The following is a 15,133-nucleotide window of genomic DNA, read 5'->3' on the forward strand; positions in this document are numbered from 1 at the left end:
AGCAAGCAAAAGAAAGAATATTTTAGTATTACCTTGGCATTTGGTCCCTCAGTTGCACCCAGGTAAGGCAGTGGGATGCAGTCCTACAGAACTGCTTTCCATAAGATGTTTCTGTTGTTTCTTGAATGGCACTATGACGAGTTCTGTATTCAGGGCATAAATTACATCTGTGCTAGTCCTTTGGTTGCTTTTTATTAAATATTTTTCAATTCTCCCTGTCTTCCTGCAGTTTCTTTCCTGATATTTCTTGTGCTATTTTTTCACACAAACTTTTATGGCTACTGTAATTAAATTTAGATGTGTGCTCTGTTTCCTGCACTGTGTCTTTTCCTTCCTTTCAAATCTATGTCCTTTAATTAATCACTTTTTCTTCTACGTATCAGAGCTAGTAGAATAGCTTACACACACACACACACACACACAATATTTCTACTTCACGTTCAAAAAAAATTTATTTTCTTGTCTCCTTATATGTTTTCCCATGCATTTTCTTTCCCATCACCCACCAGTATCTGGTCCTGTCATGTACACAGCATTTATGTTTTATTTTTAGTGCTTCTTTTGCCTGGTGCCAAGCTCAATCCGGGAAGACCTGCTAGCTCCCTAATGAGCAGAGCACCATGTCAAGGCTAAAGGAAAAAGAAGAGAATCTTCTCTTCGGTTTCTTGCATGGTCCCTTTGTCCACATCCATGTTTCTTTCAGAATGGACTCCCTTCTAAGGGTATTCCATGTTAAATCTTGATCTCTCTGGTCTCTCTCACACATGAGTGCCCTTGTGTCTGTCCCTTAAACATCAGTTGACTGTGGCAGAAGTTATGACTGATATATTTTTACAGGAAAGTTAGATCTTCTGTTACCAGCTGTTCTGAAGTGCAAAACAGTGTTTCCCATTCAGTTTTACTAGAGACATCTCCCTGTGACCTTTTTGGTTAAAAACACCTTTTTGGTAGTTTCTGGAGGTCCTCCAGGAACAGCACATGCTGTGGGCAGTGGCTTATCGCTTGGTCCCAGTTAAACAGATTTGTTCAACTTTGTCACCAAAAAATATTCAATTTTAACTCATTCATTTTGAATTTTCTACCAAACAAAACCATTGTATGAATGGAAAAAATAAATTACCATACCTGAATGTGCTTTGTTTCAGCCATACAGCTGTGGTTGCAAAGTTACATCTGGTGAAAACTACTGTCCAGAAGACTTTGTTTAAAGGAACCTCATAATTTAAAGCAGTGATGTGCCACGTTAACAGTTCAATATATGAAGATACAATGGGAAACTGAAGACCTTTAGGCACAAAGCACTAAAGCATCTATGACACACAGCTGTCAAAGATTCCACTTAATTAAATAATAATAAAGTGCATCATATCTCTAAAAAGAGAAGAGGAGGGACTAAAAATTGTCAGCTCAGCTATCACTTCCAAAAACATGGGCTTGCTAATCAGCATGTACAAGTGGAATGGACAAGGGGAAAAGCTTTCAGGAAGAAAGTAAAGCAGAGTTCTTCTTTTTAAAAGATGTTTTATCTTCCACACTCTTAAAATAAGAAAAGATACACAGGTATCTGGATCTACATCCTTACTATCTATCCTGTCACCTGTGAAACATATTTTACTGCATTCCTCACATCTTCAAGTGCTAGTAGCATTGTATTGAGACTGCACAGTGCCTGCTCCTGGCAATCACTCACTAAGCATTAAGATGGATCCCCAGATACCATGATACCTTGCACAAACTCAGGCTGCTCCTTCTTATGTTGAAATTGTCCTTTCCTGGTAGTAGGTCTCAGTTTTGGTTTCAAAATTGAACTACATCAAGCAGTTTTCCCTGTGGTCACTCACAATTCGATCACCATCTTCAAAGCAGTTAGTTAGCTTTTCTTTCCTTTAGCCAACAGTGTATGGACAAATGTGAAAAACAAGCATAATTTATTGCTCCATATAACCCTAATCAAAAATGAGAGCAAGCCATAAAGGCTTCCCAAATAACCAGTAGTAACAATGTTAATAATCTCAAGCACAAGCATTTTTAAATTTTTTAATTTTTTTTTCTTTTTTTGCAGAAATCACCTGAAGGTAATTTACCTGCTCTAAATAGAAGTGTTTGGCACCAATGTTAGCAAGAATACATGTCTTTTAGGAATATCTTCACTGAATCAGCAGCCTGCAGTATATAGTACATCTTTGGAACTCTACCTACATAGTTAAGCTCTCCACTAAGACTAGGTAAATGCTGAACCAGCAAGGATGCTTTTCATTTATCTTTAACGTCCTTATAAATCGAAAATATCTATTGAATAATAAAGTGACTAGAAAATAAGGATGTAAAATGACAGTTTGTAGTATGGAGCTAATATATGTGCTGCCTTACATCTTAATAACCATTATTTCTTTAATTAAAATTACAGAACTGTTAAGTAAGGTTTTGAATTTTGAGATAAAAGACTTGAAAACAAAACAAAACAAAAAAAAAAAAAAAAAAAAGGGGAAAAAAAGGGATTACACAAATCCCCTGGTTCTCTAATTTTCCTAGATGTAAGCATTACAAAGTTTTTTCAGTTCCTTGCTTTAGTGTGATTCTGGTATGAAGGAGACCAGAGGAAGAAATGAAGTAAAAATATTCAGAACACTTTTAATTTACAGCGACAGGCAAATGGAAATAATTTGAAGTAGGCTTGGAAACTCATTCACTAAAATATTCTAGTTCAGCAATTTTGCATGGAAGTGAAATCATAAAACTGTAACAGAAATGTCAGATATTAGCTCAAAAAGTTTCAATTGTGTAGCAACACATACTGCAAATGGGAAGACCCACGAAAAAGAAAAATAGGAAATTGAGAGTGAGTCATGACAAGTCATCTTATTAATCAAGTGAATAAATGTTGATGGAAGAAAATTTAAGTTATTCTTAGAAATGAATTAATTAAAAATGGATTACATGTTACTTACAGATATACAACAGACAATAACCTTCAGTGATAATCAGTTACTTTAAATAGTTAGACTTAGTGAAACATCTCATTTTGCTGCATTTTAGGACCACAACTATCACTACTACTTAATATCAGAGCTAAGTTTTGTGTGTATCTAACACAGTATTTTTTTTTCTCCTGATTTGATTGGCTTTAAAAAATACAGAAGAAAGATAAACCTTTCCCCTGTCAGTAACTCACCAATTTCTAATTCCTGTTTTATCCCCATAAATTTTAACTGATTTCAAGTTGCAGGAAAATAAGATATAGACTACACATGTGGGGGTTTTTTTGTGCCTTAAAGCTGGCATCATTCCTTGGAGCAAAATGTTTGATGTAGCAAACTACATCTTAAGTAATCATAGTGACTAGTTAAGACACCAAAAGAAGTTTAAATTGTTTATTTCCCTCTGATTAAAAAAAGTGGTTTTAACTCATGCTGCTTGAAACTCTACAGTTACTGAGGATGAGCAGTACACTCCTAGGAGTCATTTTATCAGCACTGTAATTTTTTGGAAGAATCTTGAAGTACTATCAAGCACACATAGAGCAAAGCCTCCAGAAGGCAGTTTTGTGCACAGCTGGGATTTGTGCACAGGTGGATGAGTGCAGAAGGTGCCTCTCTCTCTGTACTGCTGTTTAGGAAGACCGTGTGGCACCTTTCCCCCCTACATGTCCCATGATATGGCAGGATCCAAGTACATGATGCAGGTCCATGGGCCTCATGAAGTTTTGCCCCATCCTTCAACGCCCTTAGAGTGCAAAGAGAGGGAAGCCATGTGGGGACAGTGAGAAACGTGATCTGCACAAGACAACTCCACTCAATGAATCCCCAGTTTGGGACCCTCCTTTCATTCCTCCCTTTTCATTAAAATGGCCCTTTTGATTCTCAAGAGCAGTTGGTGGCACGAAGCACAGCTCTTCTGTGCTTGTTTGAGCTGCCAACTCATAGTTCCAAGATAGGCTGTGGGCAGCACAGGGGTAACTTGGACACAAGGTGCCAACTCCCATGGCTGAGCTTCACACCTCCCCCTGCCCTTCTGCCTTTTTTCAGCTTGAAAACCAGTACCCTGATGCAGAGTACAATCAACTGTCAGAGAGCCCAACGTGATGTTTTTCCTTCATCCAGGAGATGCAAATGCTCTGTTAAATTAAGCACTGGGACTGGGAAAACATGACATGATGCAGTAGTTTGGGGATTTCTAGCGTTTCTGAGTAGGGAATGCTGAGATTTTTTTTTAGAATGGCTGTGTCTGAAAAGCCAAAATGAGAGATGTTCACAACCCACTTCCCAACAATTAACCCAGGAAAACTATTCCCAGGGGAAGGAGGTTTGGGGCAAAATTGATTGTTATGTTCTATTGTGAATTCACTTGTCACGCATTTACAAAGGGACATCATACACATAGAAATTTCATTTTACAATCAAAATTATGATTCAGATTAGACAAAAGCAAACAGTTGATTAACACAGATATTCCTGTCTTAATCTGTACATACATAACATTACTCTACACTTTTGTGCTTTTTTTTTTTCTTTTAATATGATCTCCTTAGAAGGCATATTATTCCTTAAACAAACTAACACAAGTTCTCAAGTTATCTCAGGATAGTTATTTCAAAAGAAAATGCAATATTTCATAATAAACATTTATAATCAGGTTTTTAACAAAGTAATTCATCATATAAACAAATGAATCAGTCAAGACACTAAATAAATATTTGTACTGGTAAATACTAGCATTTTGCTTATATCATGTAGGACCTGATCCTGCAAGCCCTCTGTATACATCTTTATCCCCACTGAATGATTGGTTTCATTGCTTGTTCTAAACTATTATTTTACTTTGAGCTGAGCAAATACTTTATGGCCACAAAGTTATGTAATTGAAATCATCACTGGACTACATCCCAGCAGACAATGATTTCCTTAGATGTCTTTCTAGGTCATTAGGTTTTTTCTTGTTTATGAAGTCATCACAAATATTTATCAACAGGCAATCAGTTGTTGATATTTAGAATCTGAGTTGCATTGGTTAATTGAGATTTTTAAAAATATATCAGGTTCCTTGTTCTTGGCTTTTTTAAGAAAAAAAAAGTGTGACTTTTGCACTCAATTTGAATAGCAATTTCCAAGAATTTTATTATAATTGAATGTGAATTTTTCTTTGGTCATACATTTGAGCTAACAATGCTAGGCTAGGAAGGCAAGAGCCTCCAGGAAAATAAGCCAAGAGTTCTACTTGAGGAGAGCTGGTACAAACATGAATTACACTCTCTGTTCTCACCTACAACAATTATTACTTTTTCCAGGGCAAGGGAATGGACTTTTTTAGAGCACACAATAACCTATGACCAGTCTTTTAATTCTAAATTTACTCAATCCTTGTCAGGGTTGCCTTTTTGTTTGCATGGTAAGTCCAGAACAGAGAACACAGATAAGAGACATTAACTGACCTACATACCCTCTTCAGGCCTCAGGAAATTATCTGGATATTTTTCCACAGACAGTATTTTCCCACAAACAGATGTGCCAGTGAATTCCAATCACTTAGTTGTTTTGGGGCATTTTGGGTTTTTTTTGGTTGGCTTTTTTTTTTTTTTTTTTAAGGAAACACAGAAGCAGTCAGTTACAGCTAAAAAACTTACCACTTTTTCTTGCCCAGCTTGCTTTGAAATATAGCTTGAAATCGAGGGTACTGAGGTTATTAGATGTACCCACTGTAATAACTTAGTTTAGCTGAATTCTGATGGTTTCCTGAATGTCTCTAAGCTCTTACCACAGCATAACATGAAATGTTCCAAGCATTTGGGAAAAATAACAACAATTGTAACAAATCACTGCCTGAACTGAAAAGTGGAACATACTTTGAAATTACTCTCTCTATATATCTATATATAGGGATATACACACAGGCACACACACACACATATATATCCCTATATAAACATTTCTTTAAAATACAGAAATTAATTGTATTATTTATTCTGTTGGTATTACTTTAAATACTTTACTTCATGAATCCACAATATGGCAACTTCAGGCTGTTTGGAGAGATAAATCTGAACACAGTCTTATAACCTCCACTAATATAAATATATTGGCAAGGAACTTTGACCAGCAATAGTAAATCTTGAAACTTAAATAACTATTCTACAGTTACCTTAATTTTAACAACAAATTGCTACTGAGTACCAATATTCGTGAAAAATGTAAAACAAAAAAATAGAGCTTTATCTTCTAACACTGAAGTGCAGCCTTATGAAAGGAATGTAAAAGAAAATTATGTATTACAGACTCATTCTAAAAAGAGAAAGAGCAACTTATACTATGGGTTTCAAAGTAAGAACACTGTATACTTGCACTTTATCATAAATGACAATGTTGAGTCATTGTTTCTTCTTGCCTGTAAATGAAGGATGTTGGCTCAAATAATCTTCAAAAGTGTACATAAGCATTTGAGTGAATCCTGTTTGTTGTGAAAATAAAGTTCATTTATACTTTGACTGAATAACAGTGAGGAGTTTGTTTTAATAAGACATTTAAGGACCTTGGTAGCCAGTACCAGTTGTATTTGCAAGTAGCTCCTCAGCTTTACTCTTTTTTTTCAAAAATAAAGGTACAGTTATAGTTATTCATTTACTTTAAAAATTCTAAAGATGAAGAAAAGTAGCATTTATACATATAAGTCCTCATATAAATTATAAAACTCAAGTTTATCTTAGAGAGTTCCATCCCCAGAAGAAGCATAAAGCACTTTTGTGGTACTTTCACCAGTAAATATTTGTATCACATCAAATCTGAGAAATGCAACAAAGATGATACTGAATCCAAAAGCTGAAAGACAACATTCTTCTAATGCAGTCTCTTGTGATGAATATGCTCCATGGGCTTGTATGATTTCCATGACAAGACTGAATTTCAAATACAGGAAATATAAAGGAATTCACCTCACCATTTCAGTAGGTATAAGAAACATCAGTGAACAGCAGAGTCAGCCCGTTTGAGGTCAACAGTCTTTGGAAGACTATAAGGAGGGAATTTAAAACTACAACAGCAAAATCAAATAACAGCAATGAGGTAAACTCCCCTAAAAAGGCCAAATAGGCTGAGTTGTCAGGAGAGAGTCCAATTGTACCTGACACCCAAATGTTTCTGTAGCCAGAGTCCAGCGAGTTGCACGGTAGAGGCAAATGTACTTGCTTTGGACCCTAAGCACATTTTATATTGTTTTGGATCTAAATTGGGGTCACACTGAACAGGATGAAAAATATGGACAACTCCTACTTCCTGACTTCTGAAAGCCTTCAAGCCAGATGTTATCACTTTAGTAAAGAGATCTACATCCTCAAGTCCCCAGCCTTGAATCGAGGTATCAAATCCACCAGCAGTAAGTAGATCACTTTTGTAAATACAGGTAATTCCAAATCCATACTCCCTCCAAAATCCAGTTCTTTTTGTGAAAACAAAACTACTGTCAGCTGGAGGGTTGCCTCCATATATTACTTTTGGATCGTATTGGCTGAAGATGATAGGGTAGTAAACCTGTTCTCCCTGAATAGTGTTATCTCTGCATCGCTGGAGAAAGTCTGATGTGAATACCAGATCAACATCACAGAACAACAACAAAGTGTCATTGTCAAAATGAGATGAGGCCATCTCAAGAGCTAAACCTCTAGAAAACTTTCCTGACATTGGAATCAGGGTCATATCTGCCTTGGGATACTTAATGCTGTATTCTTTCATTAACTCTATGTGTTTGCTAGAGTCTTGGCCTGAATCAGAACTGAAGAGAATTATTGCCAACTTTACATTCTGTTTGGGAATGAGACAAGTCTTCTCAAAATTATCCATAAATCTTGAGAAAGTATCAAATCTTCCCGTGATAGGGACAAGAATATGTATTTTCTTGTCACTGTGTCCCCTGATGTCTTTGGTGCCTTGGAATGACGAGGAAAAAATCTTTAAAGAATTTGAAAGGAAAGAGAAAGATTGAGTGTCACTGTTGGTATCATCCAGCAAGCTTTTTACGTCCAGCTCCTCTGCTTCTTTGAAGAAAGGTTTGCTAAACAATTGCTGAAGGTAAGCATGACGTCTCACTGGAACTGTAACTTTCCTTCCTTTGTGCCTTTTATACAAAAGGAGTAAATCCAGGATGTACTCGACTCCATGCAGAGGATCTACCCTGCGGTACCCATACTGTATTTCCTTGAAGTCAATGAGCCTACCTCTAGATCTGGAGTTCTCATTTATCATTTCCATGACCTGCATCACAGTATCATCCAGTGCAGCCCGCAGGACACTGCTCAGGCTCTGCCGGGGTGGCTGGTTCTCCACCATTGAGTAAAGAAACTTTCCTGTCAGGAACTCCCACTCAATGACTTCATCCCTTTCACGAGGCTGGAAATTATTGAAAGATGGCACCACTCCCAGCTGCTGATCTTCCTTATTTACTTCAGTGTTACTGAGCTTACTCATCAGGACACTTTCTCGATGGAGCTGGATGGTCCGATGGCGCAGTTCGGAAATTTTGCGACTCAGTATGTAATTGTGCAGCCTATATTGGTAGGCAGGTCTTTTGTTTGGATGAAGTGTTATGGCTGTGTGGATCTTGCTGTTGTGAAGATCTTGAATGTAACCCTTGCGGTTGTGTTCATAGTTTTCATGGAACAATTGCTGCATCTAGAAAGAGAGAGAGAGAGGGGTGTAGGGGGAAAGAGACATTAAGTTGAAGTGCTTCTACCCAAAAAAAGGACTCACAGTGGTACTGGTATCATTAAAAATTCTAATAGATCATGGTTATTTTTAGGCATAGACTTTTAAAGCATTCTGTAGAAAATCGTTACATTGTTTTGGTCTGAGTTTCAGTAGTGTCCACAGTAAGCAAATATTGTCCTATATCTAAAGAGAATGTCAGTATCTTGGGTTTACTTTCATTTTGTCCAGCTGCAGAACTATGGGAAATACACAGGCATAGCTCTGTGGGTAATATTTCTGAGTTCATAGGTGCTGTGCATGAACCACTGACTTAACTTCAATCTAAACCCCAATTAGCACAGATCCTTAATGGAAGGTTAGCAACATTTTTTTAAAGAGCACCCTGTATTTGTGTCTGTGAGCACAAAGCTGATTGTACTGATATATGCAAATAGTTGGTGCTGCTTAACATTAAAAAACTGAATGGCCTTTACAAAACTTTTATTTTTCATGTTGACAGAGAATTCAATAATTGAAATAAAACTATTTGAATATACATTTTGTAAGGCCCACATATAATAGGGTATGTCAATTAAGCAATTGATTGTGATAGTGATTTCCAATTTATTTCTGTAGCAAGAAAAGACATTCTGCTTCTGTCAAATTAGTAATTGTGATAAAGTGAAGAGATACGTTTTGTGGCTGACAGGTCTAGGATCCAAAATATCTGGCCTTTATACTTTCTGTGCTGATAACTAAACTATAAGCAAATCATAAAACTCTCCTTGACTCAGTTTCCTCCCTAGAAGACAATTTAGCTCATTATTAATGTGATGAGTATTTATTCTTAAATGGGAAATAATATGGAGCAGTAAATTACTAATATCATAAATACATTTAAAACCTGCTGCTCTTTGCTAACACCTACTAACTCCAGAGAGTTATTTCCCATGAGTAGCAGATAAAGGAGAAAAGGCTGGGGTTTTTTTAATCTGCAAACAAATTGGTCTGTAATTAATACATAAGGAAAATGTGCTAATTAGATAGAAAATATTGTTCATTAATGTGTTTTAAACTTGAGCTATAATCAAATTCTGAGATGGGTATTGAAGTTTGTCTTTTATACACTGAAGAAATCAGGAGAGGTAAGTCCTGATTGCACAGTATATCAGACTCAAACCAGCTCATTTTACTTCAACTCTTTCAAGAACAGAAGCTTTGATACTGGAAGTAATATTAGGAATAGGGCAATAAATGTACAATAACTCCTAACAAAGGTAAGAATCATGAAAGCTGTGAAAAGTCATTAGTATGTACACGACATAAACACTGTCACAGTTATAAAAACAGAACTGTAATACAGAACTCCTGGAGTGCCCCTCCCATCTCATTCAGACCCCAAATGCCTCTGGCTTGAGCAAACATGGCTGCTACTATTACTCAGATTAAAATTTTTGAGGTTAGTCATATAACATGTAGAAAAGCAACAGACACATTCTGAGAAATATCTCAAGCTATGTTAAATTTGCCTCTAATAAAACAGGTACCTCTGTTATATTAAAGTGAAAATTAATGTGAAAGATACATACAAAGTCACAACATGACTCATAGACCCCTTATTCACAGAACCTACCTAAAGCTCCCTGAGAACATTTGTTCTGTCTTGAAGTGTGGGTGTTTTGCTTCTAACATGAGATGAGATGAACCAGGGACATGAGGGTTTGGCTGATTTCCTTGTACTCACACAGGAACTAACATCATCAGGCCTGTTAGTGTTTTAATTAGCAGTGCTGAAAAAAATGAAATATAGCTTTCTTGAGGATTAGAGATGGTTGCTGGCAGGACAGGTGGATTAGAGATTGAGAAGGAAAACAATGTTTAGGAAAGTGCCGGGTGATGGCATTTGCTCTTCTGAAAAACTATTTTCTTTTCTTGCTGTACAATTTACATTTTGAATAATGAAAAAAGAACAGCTGATCTGGATAAATTTCCAGCTCTCCCTTCCTGGTCTGTTTTACTTAAAATTGAATGGTGTGAGCTCTGCAAGGTAACTATGCTTTTGCATTGTCCACTTTTTCTGCAAAAAGCTGAAGGCATGATTTTTACATCTAGAATTTCATAGTAAAATGCCCTTAAAGGAAAACAAAGAAAATGTGTAACGTTGAAAACAAAAGAAAGAAGGGGAGGTGGTTTACATGACTTTCTTTTCTAAGTTGTCTAATGAAGAATGCCATTTGAGTATAAATTAAACAACCATTAATTTACCAATTTACAACCATTAACACCTTTACACATTACATTTAAAGTACATGATTTTTCATAGTAAAGCACATGAAAGTTTTATGTAAAGTAATAAAATGCATTTTATCCAAGAGATTTCCAACAAATGACATACTGCTGCAAAGCTAAATGCTGTCCTCCAACTGTGCAAATTCTTCTGTTACCCTTGACTTATTACAAAATCAGCTTTACAGAAGACTCATTAGCAGCACTTATTTAACAGAAATATTCTGTTGACATAAATACTGCATTTTTCACACATTCCAATTTCAGATGCCTGGGTTTATTTGACATGCTCCACTGAAACCATGGAGAGAAGATATACTCCATTATAACAATGATTTCATCTTTGATAATCAACAACAGATTAAAAGTACCAATTCAAAAAAATTCAATCAACTCAGCTATGCAGTACTATCACATATGTGGAAAAACTGTACTAATCCACTTTCAGTTGTGTTACTGATAACTTTTAATAGCTCCTGATTTGGAGAAAACAGAACAAACATAACACTGAAAGCATCAACACACTTCCTGAAGATACCCTGTTTTAATCTTGGTGCAGAAATTTGTTCTTAATGTTGCAAGAAAAAATATCGTTTTATAATTCAATTTACTAACATACTAACGAAAGCAATTCAATTTGATTCTCATTTTGCTTTGAAATTTCTAAGCAAGATGGTGAAGCCCAGAAGGCAAAAGGAAGGATGATTAAGTTTCCTGGAAGATAGATTTGTGTGTGAATCTGAATTAAAAAATGCAGCCATAAATTATCTGGCAAAAGAGGTGGGTTTAGAAGTGGCAAGATTTATTGACTATAAATTAAAATTATTCAGCATGGTAAGAGTAAACCTTCTTGCAAAAGGTTTCATGATTTTGAATGGCAAGGTAATAAAATGGCAGATTAAATTCTGCATAAATAAATGCAATGTACAAGTGAAGAACAGAATCCTAATTCTACCTGAAGAATGTCAGACTGTGCAAACTGTTAGGACTCTGGGAAGAGAACCCAGTCTACACAGTATGCAGTTATGTGTAGTTATCACACAGAGGTTCTGCAATGATGAAAGGAAAAGCAAATAGCATGAGGACAAGTCTAGAGTGAATCAGAAGCTTCATTACATGGTTGTGTCCATAGCACAGCCTCTTGAGGACTGTGGCCAGGCACCTTGTCAGTATCGTCCCATCTGAAACTGATAACACAGAATTTAGCATGTCAAAGGTTGGCAGGGACCTTAAATATCATCTATTTCCAACTCTGCCATGGGCAGAGATACCTTCCAGTAGACCAGGTTGCTCAAAGTATTATCCAACCCTGCCTTTAACAATGTCAGTGTTGGGATAGCCAAAATCTCCCTTGGACAACCTGTTCCAATGTCTCACCACCCTCACAGGAAAGAATTTCTTCCTAACCTGTAGCCTAAGGTTTTCCTCTTTCAGTTTGTACCCATTACTCCTTGTTCTATCAATACAACCCCTGAAGAGTTACTCTTTGGCTTTGCTGTAGGCCTCCAGATGGTAGAAGGCTGCTACAAGGTCTCCATGCAACTTTCTCTTCCATAGAGTGAGCAGCCCCAAATTTCTCAGCCTTTGTACCTCTTATCAACTATGTGTCCTCTGCACTTGCTCCAACAGTCCCATGTCCTTCCAATGTTGGGGACTCAGAAATGGCACTCCAGGTGGGGTGTCACCAGAGCAGAGCAGAGGGGCAGAATCCCCTCCCTCCCCTGCTGCCCACGCCGCTTTGGATGCAGCCTAAGATCCCGCTGGCTTTCTGGGCTGGGAGTGCTCATGGCCAGCTCATGTTGAGTTTGTCATCAACCATCATGTGAGTACAAAGGTACTAACCAAGGTACACCCAACCTTGGCACAAAGGTACACCCCATGATTACACATCTGGATCATTAAATAAGCAGGTAACTAGGGCAAAAGAGAGAAATCCAAATAGGGCCAGCCCTGAGATCAAAAAATGGAGTCAGCGAGCACCATAAGAAAAATTTATAGGAATGGTACCACCTCTTCTTACATAAAGAACTACGACACTTGCAAGGATGCACTCAAGATCTGGAAACAGAAAAGGAAATAATCACATGGCTCAAGCACAGATCTTACTGGCACAGCAAGCTGCCAACAGTAAAATTTTGGATCACTTTAAAGAGCAAAGGAACAGCTTAGTGGGAAACTCCAACCATTGCCATCTAGAACTCCTGGAGCCCCAGCTGAAGATAGATCACAATACTTCCTTATTGTCCTGTACCCCTGCCTGAGTGTCTTCTATGAATTACCCCAGAGAGAGATATTTTGCCAAATGAACATTTAGTTTGACATGATACAACCAATTTACGTTCACTGAAAACAGTGAATGGGAGAATTTGTCTTCAATTCAATATAATACCTGGAGGCCCAACATTTTATCTCTTCACATTGCATGACTTTGGGACTTTTCTGAATAGTTTGCTGTCTTCTGAATGGCTCTTACAGCACAACTAATGCAAGAGTTGGCACAGACTTCTGACTGTCTTTTTCCATGCCAGCTAAAACTAGAAGTTGGCAAGAAATACTAATGATCTAATCATGCTCTGAGGAACTCTGAACTGCAAGCAGGAATTTAAAAAATTATAAGAAAGAAATCAGAATAAAAGCAATACTTTATTATTGTGGCAGAAAAATACAATAGCTAATACACAAGCACAACACAATTTGCATTGCAATCTCTGAAATCATTGTAATTGCTGTGATTTAGCGATCTAATAAAAAAGGAAAGTTCTTACTGCATATACACAAAAGCCCAAACCTACCAACTTTATTATTGGAAGACTATCACATATGAAACGAGTAAATGCAAATGGTGCTTTTTCAATTAACATGATTTTTCTTTGAGCATTAAAAACATTTAATACAGAAGACATTAAATTTAATCCTCCATTCACTCACTATGTTCTTAAATCCATGTGAGTCCTAAACTGGACTTTTAATAAATGTAGAAATAAGATGAACAGGAATTATTCCTGGTCTTTCTTCCCTCTGCTCTTTAGAGTAGCTTTGCTAAAGATGATTTATTAATTGCTGTCAGTGAATTCAAGGGACATATCATCCATATGAATTACATATGTAAATCTACCATGTTTGAGATGATACTGTTTTGCTGAACAGTGGGAAGTTGAGTGCTTAAAAACAAATCAGATGACTATAGGCACATTAGGATGGTTTCAATAACATGTACTATAATAAAATGCAACACTACCACAGGTAATCTAAGTTTCTGGACAAGAAGACAGATCTGAGCAGGCCAGTTTTGATGTTCTGAGAAATACTATAAGCCTGGATAAGATAAGGATTAAGACTGCAATTATGAAATGCATATGAACTAGATAACAGAGAAGCAATAACAAGCTATGTAGAAGTGAGGAATTATCAGTTTGGAGGGAAGTTATTACAGAAGCTTCTAAGAATTGCTATAGTTCCCAGTGACACTGGCACAAAATCTTAGACACTGCTCATGACACATACATTATGACCAAATGAGAAGAGAAGACAACTTGTAAGAGCCAGAGAACTTGGAAATTAAGTCATTATAATAAAACAACACATATAATGCTATACCCATGGCTGTAAGAGGTAGGTGATGACTAAATATCTTGGGGAAAATGGACTCTTTAAACTAGAAATAATTGACATAGAAAACATGAGAATATTATCAGACAGTAAGGTGACATGAAGAGATTATGAAAATTCACTGTGAATCCTCTGCAGAAAAGGGACACAAATTTAGTGTTGCATCAGTCGGAATATTTCAGAAAGACACAAGAAACAATTTCACACAATTCTGACTTGTATTTTTATCAATGCATTGGACAAATCAATGCAAAATAAACTTGTCAGGATTTTTCTAATTTAGCTTGCAGATAGACAAATTAAACAGCACTGGTATACAAGGACAGCAGCATGCATGGAAAGAAACAGAAAAATGTCTTAAATTACGCTGGGCATTATCTAAGTGAAACAGTTGTGGGAAAGGCTGCATTTTAACAGGCAGCAAATTTAAGGAAGCAGATTTAAGGAAGGAGGTCTTTCAGCCTTCTCAGGTTTGGACTGCCTGATGTCACTAGCCCCCTTCTCTGGAACAAACAAGCCTTTAGAAGAGAAGCAGCAGGGTAATGTGGAAGGGATGACAGGTTAAGAAG

General features: G+C 36.8%; 1 protein-coding gene across 1 annotated transcript in view; it reads right to left on the reverse strand.

The window, feature by feature from the left end:
- Nucleotides 1-426: 426 nt before the first annotated feature.
- The window catches only part of CHSY3 (chondroitin sulfate synthase 3), a 145,282-nt gene continuing 130,575 nt past the window's right edge, over nt 427-15,133 (reverse strand). Inside the window, exon 3 of the mRNA XM_021540160.4 lies at nt 427-8,654. Within this exon, the coding sequence (XP_021395835.1) occupies nt 7,089-8,654 (1,566 nt within the window). The 3' untranslated portion in view covers nt 427-7,088. The remainder of the gene's footprint in view (nt 8,655-15,133) is intronic.

Source organism: Lonchura striata, chromosome Z, assembly GCF_050655825.1.
Source record: "Lonchura striata isolate lonStrDom1 chromosome Z, ASM5065582v1, whole genome shotgun sequence".
In the NCBI taxonomy this organism is placed as follows: domain Eukaryota; kingdom Metazoa; phylum Chordata; class Aves; order Passeriformes; family Estrildidae; genus Lonchura; species Lonchura striata.